Source organism: Enoplosus armatus, chromosome 19 (assembly GCF_043641665.1).
Source record: "Enoplosus armatus isolate fEnoArm2 chromosome 19, fEnoArm2.hap1, whole genome shotgun sequence".
NCBI classification, from domain to species: domain Eukaryota; kingdom Metazoa; phylum Chordata; class Actinopteri; order Centrarchiformes; family Enoplosidae; genus Enoplosus; species Enoplosus armatus.
The window spans coordinates 17,580,658-17,602,850 of NC_092198.1; the positions used below are offsets into that span (position 1 = coordinate 17,580,658).

The window sequence follows — 22,193 nt, forward strand, 5'->3', positions numbered from 1 at the left end:
GATTTATCCCTCAGGGAGTTCATGTAATGAGGCAGGCAGATATATGGTGATTGCTCAATTTCCGTAGATTGGGCACATCCACCTACACAGTGACCTCTGTGACTCCAGCACTGCGACTCCAGCTATTAACCACCACAATTAGTGTGAATGGAGGTTATCGAAGGCATCAATTATGAGCCATATTTATTAATGCATGAAGAACAAATATGCAGTTTGTTACAAGACGTACTCCCTCCAGTGTAGATGGTATATCCTACTGAATTCTGCAATAAGGGATCAATAGCCTGGCTTTCTTGAACCGGCCCCATCTCTCGTTCCCTAAGAGCCTGCCTTTGAATATGAATGGGACCTCAGTCTGCAATTGGGGGAACCAAGATGAAGGAGAGTCATTAAAAAGCTCCAACTGAAACACAAGCAGAGTCAACTGGGGGGCATTTGTGCCTCACAGCATCTTTGCAAGATGGTCTTGAGGAAAAAGGGTCCTCTAATGGAAAGCGGTACTTAAATCTATTTATCTTTATTAGTCCAGTTTGTCATTTACTCAATGACTATCCCACATTCCAAAGAAAAATGATGAACAAGGAAGTCATAGAGAATATAAAGTCTGAGAAACAGACGGACACCCTGGATAATTGCCGTATACTTGGCTATTTATTCATTGACCCTTTAATGGCTGCCCAGTGTATACGAGTGCTATGTGGGTGTGTAGATAAACTTGTCAATAGCCCATAAATACACTGATGCATCTAATGGTTCCATCAATCAAAATGAAATCCATCCTCACATCAGTGATGACAATATCTTAAACTACCTGTTGATGTCTTCTTATTATGGTCTTTAAATGGCATCTGTTGGACGATTAGTGAGATGTGTCGACATGACGATATCGTAGCAGAAGAACAAGACTGGATTTGTTTTGCACTTTGCGTTTTAACAATTGTTTTAGTTTAGTTATGTTTTTCAAAAGAGAGAGAGGTAAAAGAGAAAGAAGGTGGGATTTTTATTCTTTTTGCATGGACTGTTCTGCTCCAGTTATCGAGGCTATTGTGCTACTCAGCGCTGTGGCTTCTTCCTGGTGGTGGAACAGTTGGTGACTGTATTACATGGGATTTGGCCGTTCCAAACTGTGAAAAACATACATTGTAGCCCAATGTATCAGTGAAATATAGATGATTCTTGCTATCTGTGCACACCTGTGTCTTTAAAGCTGTCAAAATATCGATGTTGAGGCTGACTATTGATGTTTGTTCACAGATGATATACAATGCTGTCAGAGCTGTATTGTCAAGACATCTTAGATATTAATTGTCCACAGTACTGATGTAAAATCCATAAAAACATTTGAGAAAGAAACAGCTACACTGTCAAATAACCTTTAATTCCCAAAAGCTGAGCAAAGTGTTTAAAAAGAGTGCGGTTTAGAAAGAAAAATCTAATTAGTCATTTAATGGTGTGATTCTCTGCCTCAATTTAAAGATAATTGCTTTTGCGTGCTTCACACCTCCCACACTGTGTTTCTTGTCTTGTGGTAAATGCTGAAAATAATGACACATGAAGCTTTTTCACCAGATGCATGGCTTCCAAAAGCATTTGGTTGTCATTCTCCTCCTGCCTGAACATTTCTGCATTTAATATCAACTCAGGCTGCTCATTAGCTGTGACCAACCAAACGTGTAACATTTGTCATCAGTCAAATGGACTTCATTTAAACAGTGTGCGCCCAGTTCACCGTCAACAGGCATTGCTGTCATTAGCAAACCAAGATGAACCTCGATTCACGTATCATTTTAATGAGTTATAAGTACTTTACACCGCTGATGTAAGAATCCCTCCCATGTAGATAATACTGTCCTACAGGATTTTATAAAACAGGATCAATAGCATTTGATGGACAGAACTTCTTTCTTGAACCGGCCCCACAAGAGCCGGACTTTGAATGTGAACGTGACCTCAGTCTGTGATTGGGGGGGAACCAAGAGAGAACGAGAGTCATTAAAATGCTCCAGCTGAAACGCAAGCAGGGTTGACTTTGTGCCTCACAGCATCTCGGCAAGATGGTCTTTAAATGGCATCTGCGAGAGTTGTCTATCGTACCGGTGCAGCATATGTGTCTCTGGTTCTTGCTAATGTGAGGCTGGTTTTCATAAAATGTTGTCTCCCCGTGAACCTTTTTGTCTCAAATTCATGATTTCCGTGATGCAAACCTCTCTGCACGTGTAATTTGAGAGGTGCTGGATCTCCTACAGCTTGTTGGTTTTTATTTTCAATTTTTTTAACAGTTTTGGCCAAAAGGATGAGAGGGGTATGCGTTTTCTCAAGGTGTTTAATACAAAAGTTAAGAAGAAGCGGTACAGAAAGGCCTACGTGGGCATCAGCCCTGCGTTAAAACCAATGCATGGGGCTGCTTTGGGAGGGGGCTTGTTTCTTCAGCTAATGGCGAGACAATGAAGTACGATCCAGAGAAACGCCTTGTACCCCTGCTGCGTTAGCAGAGGGGTCTCATTCAACTACGATCTGTATCGGCCTCCAAAGTCCAGTATTGATCTGGCTCTAGTTAATTTATAGAGGCTAGTACTGAAAAAATGAGTGTTAATTGATCGACACAAGACGAAGACAACAATTTTGATAAAAAATACATAGTTTTAAGTCATTTATTGAACAAAAATACCAACGTTCAAGACTCGAAAATGTGAGGATTTGCTCATTTCTTCTGTTTTACCCTTCTGTAAATTGAATCTTTAGCCCTTAATCACAGATTAACTGATTATGAAAATAATTGTTGCAGCTAGAGTTGGTTCTTATAGAAGACACCAGAAGACTCTTTGTGTTGCCACGAGCACGACGGATGATCCAACAAACTGTATTTGTCATGTAAGTGTGTCTTTACAGAGTGCAGGTGGCGGTGTGTGTTTTGTGTCTTTGAGACTGCAGCATCATGATTCAGTCAGACTCCGACAGTTATGAGTGTCTCCTGATGAATTTACTACAAGAACAGAGGAACTTGGAGATTTCTGGAGGGAATAGATCAACCGGGGTGGCTGCTCTGGATGTCTTGTTTAGATTTTAGTGCCGTGGTGTCTGTCACATTTCATCCGCTCAAGTCTTCAAAGGATTGAAACATTCATGCTTTCTGGCAGTTTGGTGCTTATTTAAGCCGATCCACGGGTCTTTATTTAGCTGCCAGTGGGTGCATTGTTCTTATCTTCCTGTGGACTTTGATGTTTTTTTTGTAAAGAGGAAAAAAAAAAACACTTCTAATGCCTGCCATCAATTTAACAAATAAAATGCATCAGTTTATGGCGTGTGTGGATAGCACTTTATCAGCTTTCTGTTGATTGTGGCTGCCATTAATCACCTTGCAACGTACGAGAGAAAATCAATTAGCTAAAGCAGCTAAACGGCTAAATGTTGCGTATGCTCCTGATGGATCTGTGTTTTCACATCCGGCAGTTCAGCGTGGCCTGCTTGCCTCGCGCTATTGATCCATTTTTAGCACGGTGTTGATCAGCATTAGCCGCTCACTCAGCTAACCTAATAGCTGAGGCTGCTTGCATCTGTATAATGAGGGACCCAGATGTCCCAGCACTCTCAGCCACGGGGACCAGAGCCGGGAGGCTACATGTGAGCCTAAAGCAACACACTCATTCTCATCTGATTTGCCTCCTGTGTGACGTCCCTGTCGTCCGTTTGTTGGTCTGGAGCTACACAGTGTCAGGCAAGATGAAGAGAACAGCTATTGTTAAAAGAAAACCCAGTATTTGTGTCATATGTGAGTGATGATAGGCTGCACAGCTCTGAAGCACTATTGTGCCAAAGCTGGCATGACTGTAGATTCTAAATCTTGTTGCTTGATAAGTGACTTAAACAATTACTCTTAATTGTCAATAACTTTTTTTGTTGATTGTTGATTTGTTGACTGTAGCCCAACCGGTAGTAAAGAGTTAAACATTGTTAGACAGCAGGAAGAGGACAGCTATTGTTCAGAAATGTTTTTTAGTTTCACATAGAAGGTAATAATAGGCTCTCTAGCTCTGAAAATGATGTTTGTGAAGTTTGTAGGAATCTAAAAAAAAAACGAGACAAACTGTCGTTCTCTTCAGCCTCAGCGTTGCTTTTTGTGTGTAGTGTTAATTATCAAATGTTAGCATGCTAACACGCTACTATATATATGGATAAACATTACTCCTGCTTAGCATCAGCAGGCTAGCATTGTCATTGTGACTGTGAGCATGTTAGCACGCCGATGTTAGCATTTAGCTCAAGCCGCCTAAGTAGAGCCTCATAGAGCCGCTAGCGTGGCTGTAGACTCCGAATTTAACTCATTTTGAAAAACAAATCTCTACAGGTTGATCTACATAAAGTATCCCCCCCCCCCCCCTTTTTACCATCTGCCACACGTCTACAGTAAGGCATCGCTGGTGCAGGCAGTTGCATAAGAAGATGAGTGTAATCAGGATGTGACAAGTGATTTTTAAGCTCAAGTAAGAGCAGCTAAATTTACACATCACTACTTTCTATAATGGAGAGACAATTTCACCAGAGCAAATATGAGACGGAATTGATTCAGAGACACAGTCATGCAGCCAAATTACAACCAATTCGCTTCTATAAATAAAGACAACACATTTTTTTGTTTGCACGCTAACATTTTGTGGAGCATTTATCATTTTTCAGATGCAGGCTGACGGTGATCCTGGATTACTCTTTGTTTCAAAGAGTTCTCTGTGCATTGTTCTCTAATACTATTATACCATTGTATGAAAGTCTCCACGAGCAGGATGATTAAGTACACCACATAAAACATGAAGGACAACACCTATTGTTACCTAATAACATCACCTGTTTGAATATGATTGATTAGATCCCAGGTAGGTAGGTGGAGCCTCGGCTGCAGCCTCTTACCTCCAAACAAGCTGCACGCCAATAAAACACGCGCCTTTAATGAGAACAAGGCCTCGGGTGGATTGGAGCTCTTCTGATGTGACTTTGACATGAACACAGCCTCATACAATCACCATTAAAAGTTAAGAGTAAATAGTTTCAGCCCCCTTTATTGTCTCGCCTGGTTTGCTCAGGATTTTAATTGCAATTAGCGCAGGCAGTGATTTATCGACGCGTAGTGGGTTTCAGCGCTGTGCCGCGTTCGGCTAATTGGTTTGGTTAAAAAGGCGTGACAGGGAGCATGCAGGAGGCACTGTAGCTCTCAGAAAGAGGATCTGCTCCTCGGATCGCAGCAAGTGTCTCTGAACGCTCTTTCCTGCATGTTTTTAGAAGTCCGTGTGTCTCATTGTTTCCCTCCCTTGCTTCATTCCTTCCATCTTTCCCTCCGCCGTTTGCTAACATTTTCCATCCTGCCCCCCCCCCCCCCCCCCCCCCCCCGCTTAGTGCTACCAAACCTCTATCAGATGGGCTTTGTCACGGTTGTAATAACACTCCATTACTCCTCAGTTTTCTATGAGCCGCCTTGCTCCATCTCCTCTCTTATCGAGTGAGGATCTGCCACAACAGCCGGTTTAAGAGAGAAGTAATCATTTACTAATCACACGCCATTAATCTACTGGCAAATGGAGGAGGAAGAGGGAGCGGGGAATTTGTGTGTTCCTCTTCCAGTCAGATAAAATGTCAACATTTCAGCGCAGGTGTTAGTGGAGACTGAGCAGCGGGGCTGTTGCTCCTTACATGTCCCTCCTGTTTCTATTCAACCAAGTCGGCGCTCCAAGAAAGAAGGCTAATCAAGGACGTATATACAGCCAGTGGACCGGGTCTGTGCAGCGAGCTGTATACTGAAGGTGTGGCCCAGTCAACATAGGTGTGGGTGTGTGTGTGTGTGTGTGTGTGTGTGTGACTCTGTCTGCTCTGCAGCCTGCAGGGTAACAGCGGCATGCTCTGGCCAACAGGACGAGAAAGTTTCTGCAGGGACACACGACCCAGGATACTTCTGTATGCACAAAAAGGAGAGCATAATGTAGAGTTGTAGCCTCATGTTGAGTAGCACAGTCCACACGTAGGTTGACTTAAAGCGCTCCAACTCCAGCTGGAAATTTAGGGTGGTAAGTGTTATGAATATGTTGTGCATCAGAGCATTATTGATGTATGCTACTCCAAAAAGAATAAAAGTAATGAGCTCATGCAATAAACCTCATGAGCTCTTATATTTTCTTTCTTGTTTAATCAATTGGTCTATAGAAGAAAATGCCCATCACAGTAAACTACTGCCCAAGGCCCAAGGTTTTTTTTGGTCCAACCAACAATCCAAGACAAATATTCAATATACAGTCCTGTGAGACCAAGAATTGACAAGCTGATTCATTGATTAATCGATGAATCGTTGCAGCTCTGTTACCCTTCAATTTCCTTAGAATTAGTTTTAAAGATCAAGGAGAAAAAACTGACATTTATATTCTGTATCTGCCCGTTCCAGCTCTCGACTGAAGCGATACGACACCTGCATTGAGTGAAGTAGTGGGTAAATAATTCAAATCCAAGATGCAAAGTTTTCTCTCATGCAGCTTTTTTTTTTTTTATACTCCCAGATTCTATCCACGTCTCACAATTCAGCCTGACATATGTGATATCTGTGGAAATGAGTAGAATCTAGAATAAAGTTTCAGGGGTTTGAACAGTTCTTTTGAGTCATGTTTTAGTTCTAATGGAGCCGCATGTGAGTCGTGAGTGAGTGTTAGTGCAAGCTACAGGGAAGGCTGCAACTAAAGGTTGTTTTCAGTGTATCAATCTGCAGATTAGTTCACGAAATGTTAAAAAAAGAAAAGTCAATAATTCCCTTTCACAATTTCTTAAAATGTCTTGTTTGGTCCAAATCCCAAAGATATTGAATTTAAAATGCTGTAAAATGGACAAAGGCTGCAAATTCCCACATTAAAGAAGTTTGAACCAGCTATATGAAGTTTTTGCTTGAAAGATGATGGCTTCAGCTCAAACACTGGACTCGTATCGAGGCTGTAAGAAGTGTAACCGTTGGTGGCATTAATGCTCCCTTGAGGTGCCGTTAAGAAGAAGGCGGATAATAACTTGTATGCATTTCCTCCGTCCGTCACCGTGTTCATGGCAAAGCGATGCAGATCCAGCGTGTCTTATCTTCCTCCTGACGCCGAGCGAGGGGAGAGGGGGTGAAGATGAACAGCGGCGGGGTGAGAGCAGAGTGGAGTTGGAGTGGAACAGGGAAAGAGCAGAGCGGAACAGAAAGCCAGGAGCGAGGCCACAACACATCCCAAATATAAAAGATGAGAGCGGGACTCGGCATTAGCGAGCCATAGATAGCTCAGCGGGGCCGGGGGTTGCACGCAGAAAGCCACATTTGTTAATGTGGGGTTCAGCCAGCAAGATGTCAAGAGACAGGATACCACGTTATACAGAAAGTTACACAATGCCAGCCGAGCCACTTAGCACACAGCATGAGTAATGCAGTGTTTATTCACTGTGGAATAACTCACCGAGGTTTACCGGCCCCACTGCCACTGACGCACTCAGACGATCATTTGAAGTATGAATTGACCTTTAATCAGTTGTGTACAGTGAGGTCAGTACTGCACTGCACTGGCAGGCGTTATTATAGCGATCACAGTGATATTTAACAAAATGACTACACAGGACGGGAGAAGTTTCCGAAGTTCAAGTTCAGTCATTTGAGAACGCGAACACGGAGCTACATGTCGTGTGTAGCTGTGGATGTTTCAGGCCGCATGTCTCGCTGACGTTGCTGCTGAAACAATCAGTCCATGAAGTGGTTTTAGTATTCAATTAATCATTCAAGTCGTTTATCCAAGCCGAATGTCAAATATTTTCTGCTTCTGACTCTTTTATATCCTTGTAAATTGAATATGTTTGGGTTATTTTGACTGTCAGTTGGACAAACAGACTATTGTGAGATGTCACCCCTGGGCTCTGAGAAACTGACATTTTGTTGAACAAATTATGACTCGACTGATCTAAATCCAGTGGCTGCCCTGCGTCAACTGCTCGGATTTCTATTTTTATCATTTACAATATTCGGTGGCTTCAGCAGCACTGCAGCGGTTTGCAGTCGAGCGTGAAGCAGTCTGGATAAGAGTCAGCCCCATCCGAGTCTGAGGCCACGGTTCTCTGCCGGAAAACAGGGGGGGGGGGGGGGGGGGGGGCTTCCTTCCATCAGCTTGGGAGTGTTGTGTTGTTCATGAGGGTAAAAAGGTGTGTGAGATCGTCAGGCGGATTGGGGGGAGAGGTAGCTGAGCCAGGAGGCAAAGCTTTTCATTTAGCGGTCGATCTACGTTCCCGCCCCTCGCCTTTGGTCATTATGAGCTTTGGGTAGCAACCGAAAGAGTGAGCGGCCGAAATGAGTTTCCTCCACAGGGTGGATGGAGATATCGGGTAAGGAGCTGAGACTGGAAGTGGAACCGCTGCTCCTTCATGTCGTGAGGAGCCAGTTGAGGTGGTTCGGGCATCTGATTCCTATCAGATCTTGAAATCTCATCTCAAAGATGTCTATACAGAGGTTGATCCAAATGTGTGTGGGGAAACAGCACGGCCTGTTTTTTTTTTTTTCCACACAAGCTCGGTGACACATCTGAGGCTGCAGGTCTAACTCTGCACTTCAACCCGTGTCAGAGCAGAGAGGGGATTTAAGTGTCAGCCATCTGTTTGGACGAGCAGGAATGAAGAGTCTGCTTTGCTCTCTCTTTCATTTTTCTTCATTCCCTCCTCACTCACTTCTCACACACACACACACACACACACACACACTTTTTCTTTCTGTCTTCTGGAGGTTTGACAGGAGTTTCTTGCATCCTCACTGGCAGCTGTTGCCATGGTTGTGTCAGAGCCTCCAAACTACCTGGGATGGTATTTCCATGGACACAGATCAGGACGGCACCGGGCTCTGAGGTGTAGGAGGGAGATAGTTCAACCGGTGTCAGCAGTTCTGTGTGTTGGAGACAGACTGACGGAGACGGAGGAGGAGGAGGAGGAGGAGGAGGAGGAGGAGGATTAGGGTCTGGGAAGATATTAAACAGAAGAGGAGCAGGAGCTGGAAAAAGTGTGAACATGAGCGTGAGAGGGGCGGGGGGGCACTGTTGCAGGGTCACTTCAACTAAATGCAGGTTTACTTTTTAACACATAGTCGTTCAGTTTGGATCCGTGAACAACAACAACACAAACGGGGGGTGAGCCAGGCACCCCTGGGGGAAGTCTAACTCCAGGTCCTGGAGCGGTTCCATTAACACTGGAGTGGACACAATAACATCTGAATGACATGATTATACAGGTTTTCCTGCACTTCATGATGAATCACAAATAATGGCCCAAGCGAGAAAGTGACTCTTTAATGCATCATTCTCTGTTTCCATTAGAGTCCAGGAAGAGCGGCCTCATACTGCCACTGATATTTGAGAATAATACGACAATATATCGACTTTTAAATTCAAATATGATCTTGAGAGAGAGCTTTCTCTGTTGGTGTACGTCCACTTTTCTATCTTGGGCCTGTTTCTGTTTCTTGTGCTGCTGTTCAACCTAATTTGCCCCCTTGGGTTCAATTAAGTGTTAGACTGACACTGCATCAGTGTGCTTTGATTAGATTATAGACCTACTCCATTCCTATACAGAGGTCATATAGATATGTAGAGTTCTGATCTGATAGAGATATATCTGCTAACATTTTTTTTTATAAGTGTCCCTTAAATTTGTTTTTAAAGAATAGCCACCAAGACCTGTGCTGATTGGGTATACTTTGTATATTAAATATTAACATATTTTTGGCATTTCTGTACATTTCATCTGCTGACATGCATGCCGATACTAATATATACTGTACATGATTAGCTAATATATATATATGTCATATTGGCCTGGCTCTAGATTTGTGAGGGAAAAGCTCTGGCAGATTTCTTGGACTTACTGTAACTCTATTTAAAGGTAGTGGGGGACCCAGGGGACGGGATCCCCGCGGGTTCCCTTTTTTTTTTTTTAAATAGTGGAATACTAGATAGTCTGAACTCTGCAGGAGTCTAAAAACTACTCAAATAAAACAATCTGAGAAGGGAACTTTACTCTTGAGTTGCGCTGCTCTGCTGTGACAACTGATCATGTGAAGATGTTGCATCGATTTTAAAGCAGCCACTGCTTTAAAATAACGATTTATTAGTGCCTCCCAAGTGTATGTGAACAAGGTGTACGTTAACACAGACATATTGGCTTTAATTAGCTTTGTTAAGACCCAATAGTTCAACAGGCCTCAGCATGTTAGCCAAAATGGTTCATGTCCGCCTGATTGGATCGGTCTTGATTTTGTCACTAACAGTTCCCTGGTTTCTTATTTGAAGGTGCTCAGAATATCGTTGAAGATAACAGCAGTCTTGCGAATGAGGTTTAAGATTTCGATTTCACGTCCACCAAATCCAGGTTTTTAAGCGCCCAGGTCTTTCCCTGCGAGGGGGAGAATCAGTCGATCTCACTGATAACAGACGCCCACGTGGCCCGACATAAAGGCGTCCGCCCCCTCAGCCGTCACATAAAGCTGACATTCCCATTCCCTCCTCTTATCCGCCTGCCTCGCAGTCATTGTAACCTCCATAATGCTCCTATTCATAAATCATCTTTTCTCGGCCTGTTTGACAGCAGGGACTCGGCCCCGCAGACATAAAGCCCTCCCGCAGCCTCCCCTTCTTGACCCCCTTCACTTCCCGGTTACCCAAAGCAATCAGGGACAACTGCAGATGGTGCTGAGCGTGTCCGCCTGCGAGGCCGAGCGTCTGTCATGTAACACACAGAGCAGAGGAACAAAACCAGAGGCTGCGACTGCCTGTCAGGTCTCCCGCTGACCGTCCATCTGTGTGTGACACTCTGACTGGAGTCTGCTGTGTGTGTGTGTGTGTGTGTGTGTGTGTGTGTGTGTGTGTGTGTGTGTGTGTGTGTGTGTGTGTGACTCACCTGCACACCGTTCAGCATCAGTGTGCTTTGATTTGAATAAGCGAGAGCAACACATCCAAATAATTAAATAACCAACAAGGCATGCAGTTGATAGACTTTCAGTATTGTCCTCTGTGGCCGGCTGTGTGGCGCTGACCATCTGATGCTTCAGGCAGCGAACTCTTTGTTTTCTGACTGAAAATTGATCTGGTTTTAAACCAGTGGACTAGAAAGAATCCTCTGAGCCCGCAGGAGACTCGTTCATACTGCTTGTGCGTTTTTGACGTAGTGTTGTACACTAGATATGAAGCCACAACTTAAAGATTTTTTTGGGGGGCATCTCGGCCTGTATTTGTCAGGTGACAGTAGAGACCTGGGGTGTTGTGATTACATTGTGTCATTTAACAGGGTAAATTATAAAAAAAAAAAAAAACTCCTTTTTTTTGTGGAAGTTTCAGCCCTCATTTAAATTCACGTTTCCAAGGCTCTTTTGCCCTCAGCGTCTGTTGATAATTAGCTCGGGTGTTGCCGTAATTCAGTTGATTTATTCAATTTGATGTTTGTTTTGAGCTGTTAACCAGCAGTCCACTTTCAGGCATGTTTGCTGCCACTAATTACACATTTTTACAGAAAGATTGTTTCCATCTCACACACACACACACACACATATATCTATATATATAATAGGATTAAAAACAATACTTTGTGGTTTTACAGGGAGATAGGTGCTGTAACTAATCTGTTGATGAAGAACAGTTAATCCATTTGTTTGTGTACAGATTAAACAAACAAAACACAGCATGTTAATTAGTGAGCTTTAGAGGTGTTTAATAGACATAGTTTTTTAACTTTGGACAGAGCCATGCTAGCCGTCCCCCCCCCCCCCCCCCGCTTCCAGTCTTTATGCTAAGCTGGGCTAATGGCTTGCTGGCCACAGAGCCAGTATTTCAAACCCAGACATGAGTGGTGTCGATCCCCTCACTCTTGGGAAGAAAGTGTCCATTCTGAGTGGAGAGCGCTGGCTCACTGTTAGCCTCAATGTGGCATTCGAGTGTTTCTTCCCTCTATGTTTTGAACAAAGGTAACCTTTCTCTACTTCATCTAAAATTATTCACAACCAAAATGACATACCCCTGCTTGGTTGTTGTGAAGTCCACATCCAGAACACGAGGACGTTTTGATAGTGGTGCTTCACATCTGACACTGCATCCTTGTGGAGCAGTTTTATGGGATGCTGTGTTTTGTCTCGCCGCCTCCTCGTACATAGTTTCCCATCTGTAACTCTCTCAGTTTCACCTGGACAGCTTTCTCCTTCGTTCATTCGTGTCCATTTTCTTCATAAAATAAGCGAACAGCTCTGATAAAAGTGTCTTTACCTGCTGGGTGTGTGTTGCTGCTGCTGTTTGTGCTTTATTAAGAATAAACCTCAGTGCCTTTTTGTAGTTACAAGAGCCCTCAGCCGGTCCATGTTTTGGAAGCAGAGTGGCGTCACATGCTCGCCCTGCTTTAGCTCTGGTACTGATCAACAGTTTACATGAAGCTGTTGACTGCTTTCCAGAGAAGCGCTGGTTTATCGCTTCAGACATTTTAGGTGTGAAGGCCCCTCGCTTGGCTTACACGAGCACTGCAACTGGTTCGATCACACACCAGCCTGGAGTTGCCTTGCAATAAATGAATAAGCCATGTTGTTTTGAAACTGAAACAGACGGTTCTAGTTACCAGCCGTCCTGTAGAGAGTTGACTGCAGCAGCTATATGTCAAACTCTGTTTCTGTGTCTTTTTCTCAGGGGATTCGTTCACTCAATTCCGGTTTTCAGAGGAGAAGGACTGGGAGATGGACTCATCTGCAGCCAGTCAGGTAAATCTATATTCTCCCCAGTCTGCAGCATTCTGCATTATTTCTCTGTCCTTCATGGATTTTAACCTCTCTGTGAAGTATAGATCCCTCCAGCTTACAACATTACATCTGGATTGTAAAGCAGAAAGAGCTATTGTAGCATGACTAGCTCACTAGCTCGCTGTTGGTCATTCTCAACTCCTAGATGGATGTATGTCTGTATTTAAAGGTTGGATACTCATCAAGCATATTTAGGATCAAATTGTGGAATTATTACCAAAAAAGAACACTGAATGCGAAGATGCAGTGGTTGCTGATTTCAACACAAACTCCTCTATCATCTTAAAACTGAAAGCTTGTGAATTTGTCATCATTTATTCCGACTCTACCAGCGTCTGTCTGTGGAAACAAAGCAGCGCATCAGTCAGGTTATGTAACGGCTCCTGAACTCTTTCTACTTCTTGTGTACAGTCAGAGCTGCAATGTTTTGTTTCACTTGCGTGCGAGTACAAAAGAGTACTGACCTGCGCTAGTAGGCTACTTATAACGATTCCCGAAGATTTAACATGTTGCACCAATTTTCTGAACAGAATAGATCTCCCAGTGCTTGAATTAGATTTTAACTTGTCCAGTGGGTTTAAAATGTAGCTGTAGATCTTATATTCTCAATCACTGTTTGAGTTTTACTTCATCGCTTCCTTTGAGACACATTCAATCTGAAAACACGAACATCTAGATCCTGCAAACAGCTGTTTTTACGATCTGTTGCCCTGCTGCTTCTCCAGATATCGGCAGTGTTTGTGGACCTCCCAGCACTCGCCCAGAGCCTTCAACAAGTGCCCCTCCATCAGAGACTCAACCTGGAGGCCGAGCTGGTTCAGGTAGGCTGTTTGACTGCATCTCCTGCATTGAAAAAAACAACAACTATAGTTTTGGACTCTGGTTTTTAATGTTTATAACCGGTTTCAGGTATCGACACCAGTAGAGCTGTCCACCATGGCCCTCACACCTAAACAAGAGTTCCCCAAAATGGCCACATTCACTCCTCCGTCTGCAGCTTTAAAAGTCCTCGACAGCAGCCAGAAAGCCCCCGTGGCTGCAAACCCGGCGTCGGGCTCGGATCCACAGGTTTCCTTGAGTGCTGCAGAGACGCCAGTGGAGGATGTTGATGAAGAGCTGGACCAGTTGCTCAGTTTACAGAAACCAGCCTCGGGTGTTTCGGGGAACCAGTCTGTCAGTGTCGCAGACGAGGAGAGTGCGGTTCCAGAGAAAGGTCAGCATGTTCAGCTTTATTTAAGCTTAAACTTAAAAGGAGTAGTGCGACATTTTGGGAAATACGCTTGTTCGGTTTCTATGAGAAGATTGATCCCACTCTCATCTCTACGGTAAATACGAAGCTGCAGCTAACAGCTGCTTAGCATAAAGACTGGAAATGGGGAAACTGCTAGCCTGGCTCTGTCCAGATGGAGCCTGGTTTTCCTACAGCAAATCCACAAATGAACTACATCTCATTTGTTTAATCTGTACAAAGGCTGAAGTGTAAGAGTGACAATTTGCTGGCTTATATCTGGTTATGTGCCGGGCTGTTTCTTGGCTCTGAGCAGTTGCCTGGTAACTCCAGGAAATTGCTGTGCCTGGCCAAGAAATAACCCCCCCCCCCATTAAATGGCGAATTGTCTTTTTTACACTTGTAAAAAGGTACGTTTTTGTGTTTCTAACAAAGGAGATATATAACATGTCAATTAGTGGGCTTTAGAGGGCGTTCCTTCTTACCATTGGACAGAGCCAGGTTACCTCTTTCCCTGCTAAGCTAACCAGCTGCAGCTTCATATTCACTGTACAGACATGAGTGATATCAACTCTCCACCAGAATGTGAATAAGCACAAATCCCATAATGTCATACTTTTGTTTTAAACACACCAAAATGATCAAGATTTAATAAAAAAAAGTTCAGAAATCTCACACGACAGTAAGAGTCAAAGTCTTTTCCCCATCATGACTTCTTTTCATCTGCAGCCTGTGAGGACGTGAAGGAGGTGGTGATGGAGGAGGTGGTGGAGGAGGCGAAGGACGTCACACCTCCCAAGTCTGCTTCCGTCAGGCAGGAAGTGACAGAGGAGGACCTGGAGGACTGGCTGGACAGCATGATCTCCTGACCAGGAGCAGAAGAGGTGCATAACAAACTGGACATCAACCGTCTCCACTTCAACTTCCGTCCTTTAAAAATCAGAGCAGAGCTTTAAACATTCAGCCTGAAAGACTATTAAGTTAACATGCGGGACAAACATTCGTTAAGGACTCGATAGTTTTTCTTTCACTTTTTTTCCTCATTAAAAAGTGGCCGTCAAGTTATTCTTTTATCCACTTTCCGTTGGTGAATGAGAGACTATATGTTTAGAGGTGTGGAGACGGGACAGTACGTCTCCGTTTGTGAGAACGTGTCAAAATGTTCCCTCTGCACTTCCATGTTTCAGAGAAGTAATTCTCTGTTCCTTGTGAGACTGTGAAAGTTACACACCGCAGGAGTGTCGGAGGGGTGTTCAGCTGCCGAAGGGACGGACGACACGTTTGCTTTATTGCGTCAATTACTTTATTAATTTCCTCCCCCTCATCAAAAAGAAATGCAGTTTACCAAAAGCTACTACATACATACAAATTGCCATACAATGCAGTTTTTGTCGTCATTAAATTGTTGAACCAAGTTTTGTTTTTGTTTTTTTCATTTTCCTCTGATGTGGGGCTCTTCTACTGTGGAGAGAAGTGCAGGCGGGCAGGACACCACAGCTTCGAAACAAAACCAAACTAAGCAACATTTACACTAGATTTTATACAACAAATGTTTTTCTCTTTTTTATTTAAAAGCCACAAAACTAGCTTCGGCTAAATCTGCTTGTAACTAATCCAGAACTAGAGCACTGCTTGTGTCAGGAGGAACAAAAAAAAAAGATTTTTTTTTTTTTTTTTTGCATAGTTTCTCATAAGGCACTTCGGCACTTTGATAGTGAGTCGTCTCTGGTCCTGGAAGAACCACCTTCTGTAACTCTTTATTTCATTTGACAGGCTTTGAAAGGCAGATCGGAGCTCACTCATGTCATTTGACGTTAACTGGATCGATAGTGATCAGCGCTAGCAGCACGCATCCATCCAGTCGGTTTGGTAAGAAGTGACGCTAACATCCTGGCGGTAATCTAGAAATTGTGCATATTCAGACATTCAGTTGTCATGCTGTAACCCTCCACATGTATCAAATGTCTACACACAACAAACTGTGTAACAGGTCGGGGTTAAGCGAGTGAAAAGGCAATGTGAATCAGAATCAAAAGAATTTGCATAAAAGAGGCGTCGTGGCAAGTGACTGTTGTCGGTAACGCTGAAGAGGACTTGGATGCACAAACCCGAAATGTCCAGTCGTCAGTTTTTCGTCTGAAAATCATCGTCTTGAAATGATGTTTAGTGTATCTGACGTCACAATGAATGATTTATTTCTCGACACCATGGCAGCAGAGAAAGTCCGGCGAGTGTTCAGGTTCTGTTAACAGGGTGAAGTCAAGTTCAGTGTCTCTTTTTCAGATAGAAGGAAAGTAGAGAGAGGGGCGGTGTGGGGCAGTGGACAAGGACCTGCCCCCTTCTAACCCAACTGGTCCTCATATTGTTTACGGAAGCAGTCTCCAGTAGGGAAGAAGTCCCAGCATCTCTCCTGGTACATCTTCCACACGAACGACTCCTGCAGGGGAAAGCAAATAAACAAATCTGCTGATGATTGGTTTACTAGTTCAAAATGGTTTCATGTCCTCTGAGGTTCTAATGAAGATGCTATTGTTGGCATTATTTCACATAACTACCAGTGAACTTACACTGGCGCAAAGGGCTGGAACTGAATGTCCAGATATTTCGCTCTCTGCTGCTCCAGTTTTGACCTTTGTGTCCCCCAACTTTAGCATTTTGACTGCAAAGGCTTTCAGCCTTATGATCAATATATACTTGATTAGGAGCCCGTTTCACAAATTATTGTTGAAATACCAGATAAAATTGACCCCTACAGGGCTGCATGCTCATGAATGGGTTACAAGCATGGCATTTGTTTAAAAACAAACAAAAGAAAAAGCAACAGGAAATGATGTCATATTTTTTGGGTGAAACTGGCCCCAGGATTTAAAAAAAAGACTGAGAACCCAAGATACTGCAGCAAGTTAATACAACATTTTATGGATCGATTGGATTAAGACCTAAATTAAAGACCAATAAGACCTTTTCTATACTTTCTGCAGAAACGCTGAAGAGTTCATTGTGTTTACAACATTAAAGCTGCTCTTTCTTCTCTACAAGTCGCTGAACGTGATTCTTTTTTTCAGCCTGAAGGAACTGCAGTATGTTTTTTTTATTCTCCCTTTGCTAAATTTGTGACATAAGAACAGTGCATACACATCAAATAAAAACAACTTGCATGTCAGGTGCACAACAATAACAAGTTAATATCCAAAAAGTCAAAGTGAACCCACGCATTGCTTCTTCCTCCTGCTAAGCTGTACTTGTGCAACATTTCAACCCACTTGTTATGTTGCATAAGTAAAAATCCTACTGAAGTTTCTGTAACCTTCCTTTGCTGTCTTGAGATTGATCAGACATAAAGACACGAGACATGAAGCATCTCACAGAGGAAAATGTCGAAGGGAATTAAAGATAAAAATATGAAGGTTCTCAAAACTCGTCGACTCGTACCTGACCCGTGTGTTCAGTCTCGTCCTTGTTAATCAGGTACATCAGGAAGAACCTGCACACGGGAGGGACATAAAGGTGCGATGAGAAATGATCAGAAACACCTCAGACTTTGCTCATTTTCTGTGTTTGCTGCTGCACTCACAGGTAGTTAGCTAGGTTGTGCTCTTGTAAGGTGTGGGTTTCAAACCCGTGAGGCGTCCGGTCAAAGTAGTCATTCCCAATGCCACAGATGAAGCATTTGGTCTGAAAGAAGGACAAGAAGGATGCTTACATTTTGATACAGAGCCACAGTAGGTCAACGTATACTTGATACTTATTCTTGCTGTATTTAGCTCACTTTAGGTCGGTTCTTTCAGCCCGGAGCAAGACAAGAAATTAGACATTGTTCACACAAGCATGAAGTCTTAGACTGACGGGTAACTCTCTGATTGGACAGTTTTGGCGACTGTCATCCTGCATCATAATCGCTACATTTGACCCACAAGGGGAAATCAAATACCAGTGGCCGATTTTACTGAGACTGATGTGTGTGTTTGTCTTCTCTGGCGTCACAAGTCGCTCACGAAGAATGAACTTGATATGAGAATTATCAGTCGGGACTGTAACGTGACGAAGAGGGGCGGAAAAGAGGCGTCTCTTACTGTAATATCACAGGAGATAGTTACTGTTGTCGTCATGTTTCACTCACTTGTAAATGAGGAACTGCCGAAACACACAGAAGAAGACAAACACACTGCTGTTTGGAAGACTTTAACTATAGTTCAGCTTTTTGAATTTACGTTAAAATCACACATCTACTGTAATGATATCCTGCGTTGCTTTTACACCACAAAGGAGCCGCACCAGATTCTGTCTGGAAGACCCTCCTCTTTCTTGTTTAGTCTGAACCAGAGTTTGATTGACAGCTTTCACACCAGCCAGAAGGAAGGTTAGGTGTGAAAGCACCTTAGTGTCAGTATTTTCCATCTGTGCGGCAGCATATGACTGCAGGAAAAGAAGTTTGTGGCTGAAATGTCTCACCTCCATGTCCTCCTTCACCTGCTCCTGCTGGTCCCTCAGTTCACCAAAGGCATCAATGATCAAACCTGAAGGGAGGTGTGTGTGGGGGGGGGGGGGGGCAACAGTTGGTCATAATACTGAGCATGACATGAAGTTCCTTATTTAATTTCCAGTTGCCTTTATGCAGAACACAGACGAATGACATGAGAGAGTCAAAGGTTGTGTACCCTGAATGATGGCCAGCAGGATGACGATGACGAAGAAGAAGAAGGTGATGTCAAACAGGATGCGGTAGAGCTCGTAGGGGTCTCCAGCTGGGTCCTCCAGCTCGTCTCCAATACCACCTCCAGCTCTCACACCCACGTACATGTGGAACAAATAGCACTGCAGAGAGGGAAAAGAAAAGAAAAAGGAAAGCAACTCAGAGCCTCACAGTCATTTCTGAAGCTGAAATGCTGAGTGGAGGATTAAAGGCAGCTGTAATCTTATTCTGTGGTGGCTCAGGGGTAGAAAGTGAAAACTGAAATTTCATTTTCGTCCATCATTTCAGACTAAAGAGTTCAGTTCATCACGCAGCTGAGGATTCAGTGTGCGACTGAAATGTGGCGGCATCTATTGCTAGAAGATAAAAAGCATAAAGCCGAAGATGTGACTAATAAAAAAAGAAAGAAAGATGGAAGAACTCCTGAGAATCTGTTCCTTTAGAAGAGAGAGAATTAATTTAATAAAATAGTTATGCAGAAATAGTTTGAAAAGGATGAACTTTCAAAAGCTTAATGGTGCACAATAATGAAACATACTTTCTCCTCAGTCCAGATGTCTCCTGCCTTCACACCTTGATGAAGGCCAGCAGACTAAAATGTTTGAGTTAACCATTCAAAATAAAAGCCTCAGGAATCTTTTTCAACAAACATTTGCCCTTGCTGACTGACGGCTTTTCACTTCTACCGAAGAAGGAAGCCGCTTTCACATATTTTTCATAAAACGATGTCGGGGGTGGTTGGACGTACAGTCATCATGTCGTCACACTTCATGTCGGGCTCGTCTTCATCCTCGCTCTTGTTGTAGAACTTCCTGAAGAAGTTGAAGGCCACCACGGTGTAGAGATAGACGACCACGGCCAGCAGACCCACAGTCAGCACGAGCTGCAAGGCGGAGACGATTCATTAAAACACGGTACTTACATGCACTGAAACATTTGATTTGACCATATATATTTTTTTTGACAGTTTGAGATGCGAGTTGAGGAGGCAGCACCACTTCTTGCGCCTTTTTGAAGGTAATTTTTGTAGCTTTCGGAGAACTGGATCAACATTTTGGCCTCTACAGCTGAATTGAGGATTCCCGAGTGGCTCTCATCTGTATTCAAAGACTTTGGAGCACCTTCAGCAGTTCAGGAAATCAAATTCATGCCATTACGGAACTTCTTCATGCCTCCATCGATGACCTGCAGTGTACTTGCTCCACTGTCAGATAATAGTCTAAAGCAGTCGTTTTGTTTGGTCTAATCCACAGGCCTGTCAGATGGACTCAAGGACCCCTTCAAGGACACTGCTTGTCATGTTCCAGATGTGTTAATTTAAACTGGATGTTATTTACCCCAATGGTTTTTTAAAAAGTGGATATTATTACAATATTTAATTACAATTTACAATACTTTTTATATTTTACAATACATTGTGTGCTTGTATTTTGCTGCTCTTGTGTTTTTCTTTTATATTTGTGACAGTTTTTTATGCTGTCTATGGAAAGCACTTTGCACTCATAGCTTGAAAAGTTATTATTATTATTATTATTATTAATACAGTTACCTTGGAGTGTCAGAAGGGTGGACATTTCTACTCTTAATTCATTTATTTTCCCATTACTTACAGCCCTTCCCCCCTTTATCCAACAATTTAAGCTAATTATATCAACAGTTTATACATTACTTCAAGCTAGTTTGAACTATTTAAACCATTTATTAATTATTTTTAGCCAGTTGTTTCAACCATGTATACCCCCCCGGGGCACAAGTATTCTTAACTGAGGAACTTTCATTAACTTTATGACAACATATCAGGAGAAACAGTGAGAAGAAAATAAACTTCTTCATCATCTTTAATTTGTCTGATAAACTAAGAAAGAAACTAGTTAAAAGTTACTTCAACTGTGCTTCACTATTATAGAATGACCTCATCCCCATATTAGTCAGAAGAAGTGGAAATGCCTCTTGAGGTGCCGAAACAGCCTCAGGAATAAAATGGCAAATGGCCTTTGACTTCTTATTTCTAATTAATTCCATTAACTTATTTCTTATGATGTTTATTTCTAGATATCATGTGACCTGGAGGACTGAGGATCTTCATAAACATACAGTTTCTACTTCAAAGCCTCTTCCTTTTTTCCAGAAGATAATATCTTGATTTGATTATGTTGGTGTTCAGTATGAATCATGATGCTAAGTTGATTTGTCCACATGTAGATGCAGATTAGATTATATTAATAAGTACCTCAATGTGAGATGAGGGCCTAAAGTAACTAAGTAAGTTTATCCAGATGCAATATTTCTCCACATTCTTCAAAACAAAAAAAAACTATTCAAAACCCCATAAACATTTGCTTCATTTTAAGGCTTTGTAGTTCAGAGTAGAAATTTAGAAACAGGGAAAATGGTAGTAAAGAAAAAGCTGCTCTGCCACACAGTGGTTGTTGTTGATGACCTGTACTCTGGCTCCCTCTGCTGGTTGAACCACCTACCTGCTTGCCGTTATGAGTGACAGAAGACAGGATGGTGCGAAGGGTCTTGAAGCCCATGGCGATGTCCAGCAGATGGGCAGCGAAGAAGAAGTTGTTGAAGTGTCCAAAAATGGACATGGTGGTGTACCAGATCAGATACAGGAAGTACTGCAGCAAAAGAAAGGCTGCTCATTAGTGACAAGTTATGGTTTTAACTTTGCATTGCTCTGCATATTTGTTTATTTGTCCTTGAGCGTGTACATGCACGACATATGTAGATTTTACATTTTTATATGCTAAAAGGTTGCACAGTTTTTAAATACTTAAAAATGATTTTTTTTAATTTCTATCATTAATTGCACACAAGTCTCTTAGCACAGCTTTAATAATGCCACCTTGCATTTCTCAACACGTTTGTGTATGTGACAAATAAAACCACCTGCTAGGTGTCTCTCCTGTCAGAGCTGTGTTTAAAGAAACTTAAAATAGCCAGCTGAGGTAAAGGTTCATGTTGTGATTAAAGCTAATTTGGAAAATTATTCAACAGGTTACAGAATAACAGTATTAACCAAAACCCTAATCACAAGTCAAACACTTTAATAGCTTCCCTAAGTGTTCTCCCTTTATTTCCCCCACAGTGCTGTGAATAAAAGGTGCTTTTAGTACACATTAAATAAACTTACATTGTCAGTCAAAACCACGCCCAGTTTCCAGATGTGGTACTTTGTATCAATGGAGCTCAGCCTGTCAATGAGAAACCACAATGTTGAATTGTAGGTGTAGGTGTTGTATAGCTGACATGCAAGCATGGAACAAAAAGTTGATTAGTTCAGTCTGGTTTTCTATAAATCCGTTATTGACTTTTATACCTGAATCCATCCAACAGCAGTTTTTACTCAGTCAAGCCCAAATGTAAAAGCCCTTTCAGTACAATTTTGAACAACCCCTTAACACAAAGTAACCATCTATTTTCAGTTAGTGTGAAAGTGTCTGCAGAGTGAAAAAAACCCTCCCCGACTG

The 22,193-nt window shown here is 42.6% G+C and overlaps 2 protein-coding genes across 2 annotated transcripts in view; one reads left to right on the forward strand and one right to left on the reverse strand.

The window, feature by feature from the left end:
* aven (apoptosis, caspase activation inhibitor) overlaps positions 1-15,432 on the forward strand; it is a 32,290-nt gene extending 16,858 nt beyond the window's left edge. The window contains exons 3-6 of the mRNA XM_070925325.1: positions 12,687-12,757; positions 13,522-13,617; positions 13,706-14,009; positions 14,754-15,432. Of these exons, the coding sequence (XP_070781426.1) occupies positions 12,687-12,757; positions 13,522-13,617; positions 13,706-14,009; positions 14,754-14,893 (611 nt within the window). The 3' untranslated portion in view covers positions 14,894-15,432. The remainder of the gene's footprint in view (positions 1-12,686; positions 12,758-13,521; positions 13,618-13,705; positions 14,010-14,753) is intronic.
* The window catches only part of ryr3 (ryanodine receptor 3), a 106,223-nt gene continuing 99,351 nt past the window's right edge, over positions 15,322-22,193 (reverse strand). Inside the window, exons 101-108 of the mRNA XM_070926354.1 lie at positions 21,857-21,917; positions 21,195-21,341; positions 19,466-19,600; positions 18,683-18,839; positions 18,477-18,541; positions 17,599-17,699; positions 17,457-17,508; positions 15,322-16,461 (exon numbers count right to left, since the gene is read on the reverse strand). Coding sequence (XP_070782455.1) covers positions 16,366-16,461; positions 17,457-17,508; positions 17,599-17,699; positions 18,477-18,541; positions 18,683-18,839; positions 19,466-19,600; positions 21,195-21,341; positions 21,857-21,917 — 814 coding nt within the window. The 3' untranslated portion in view covers positions 15,322-16,365. The remainder of the gene's footprint in view (positions 16,462-17,456; positions 17,509-17,598; positions 17,700-18,476; positions 18,542-18,682; positions 18,840-19,465; positions 19,601-21,194; positions 21,342-21,856; positions 21,918-22,193) is intronic.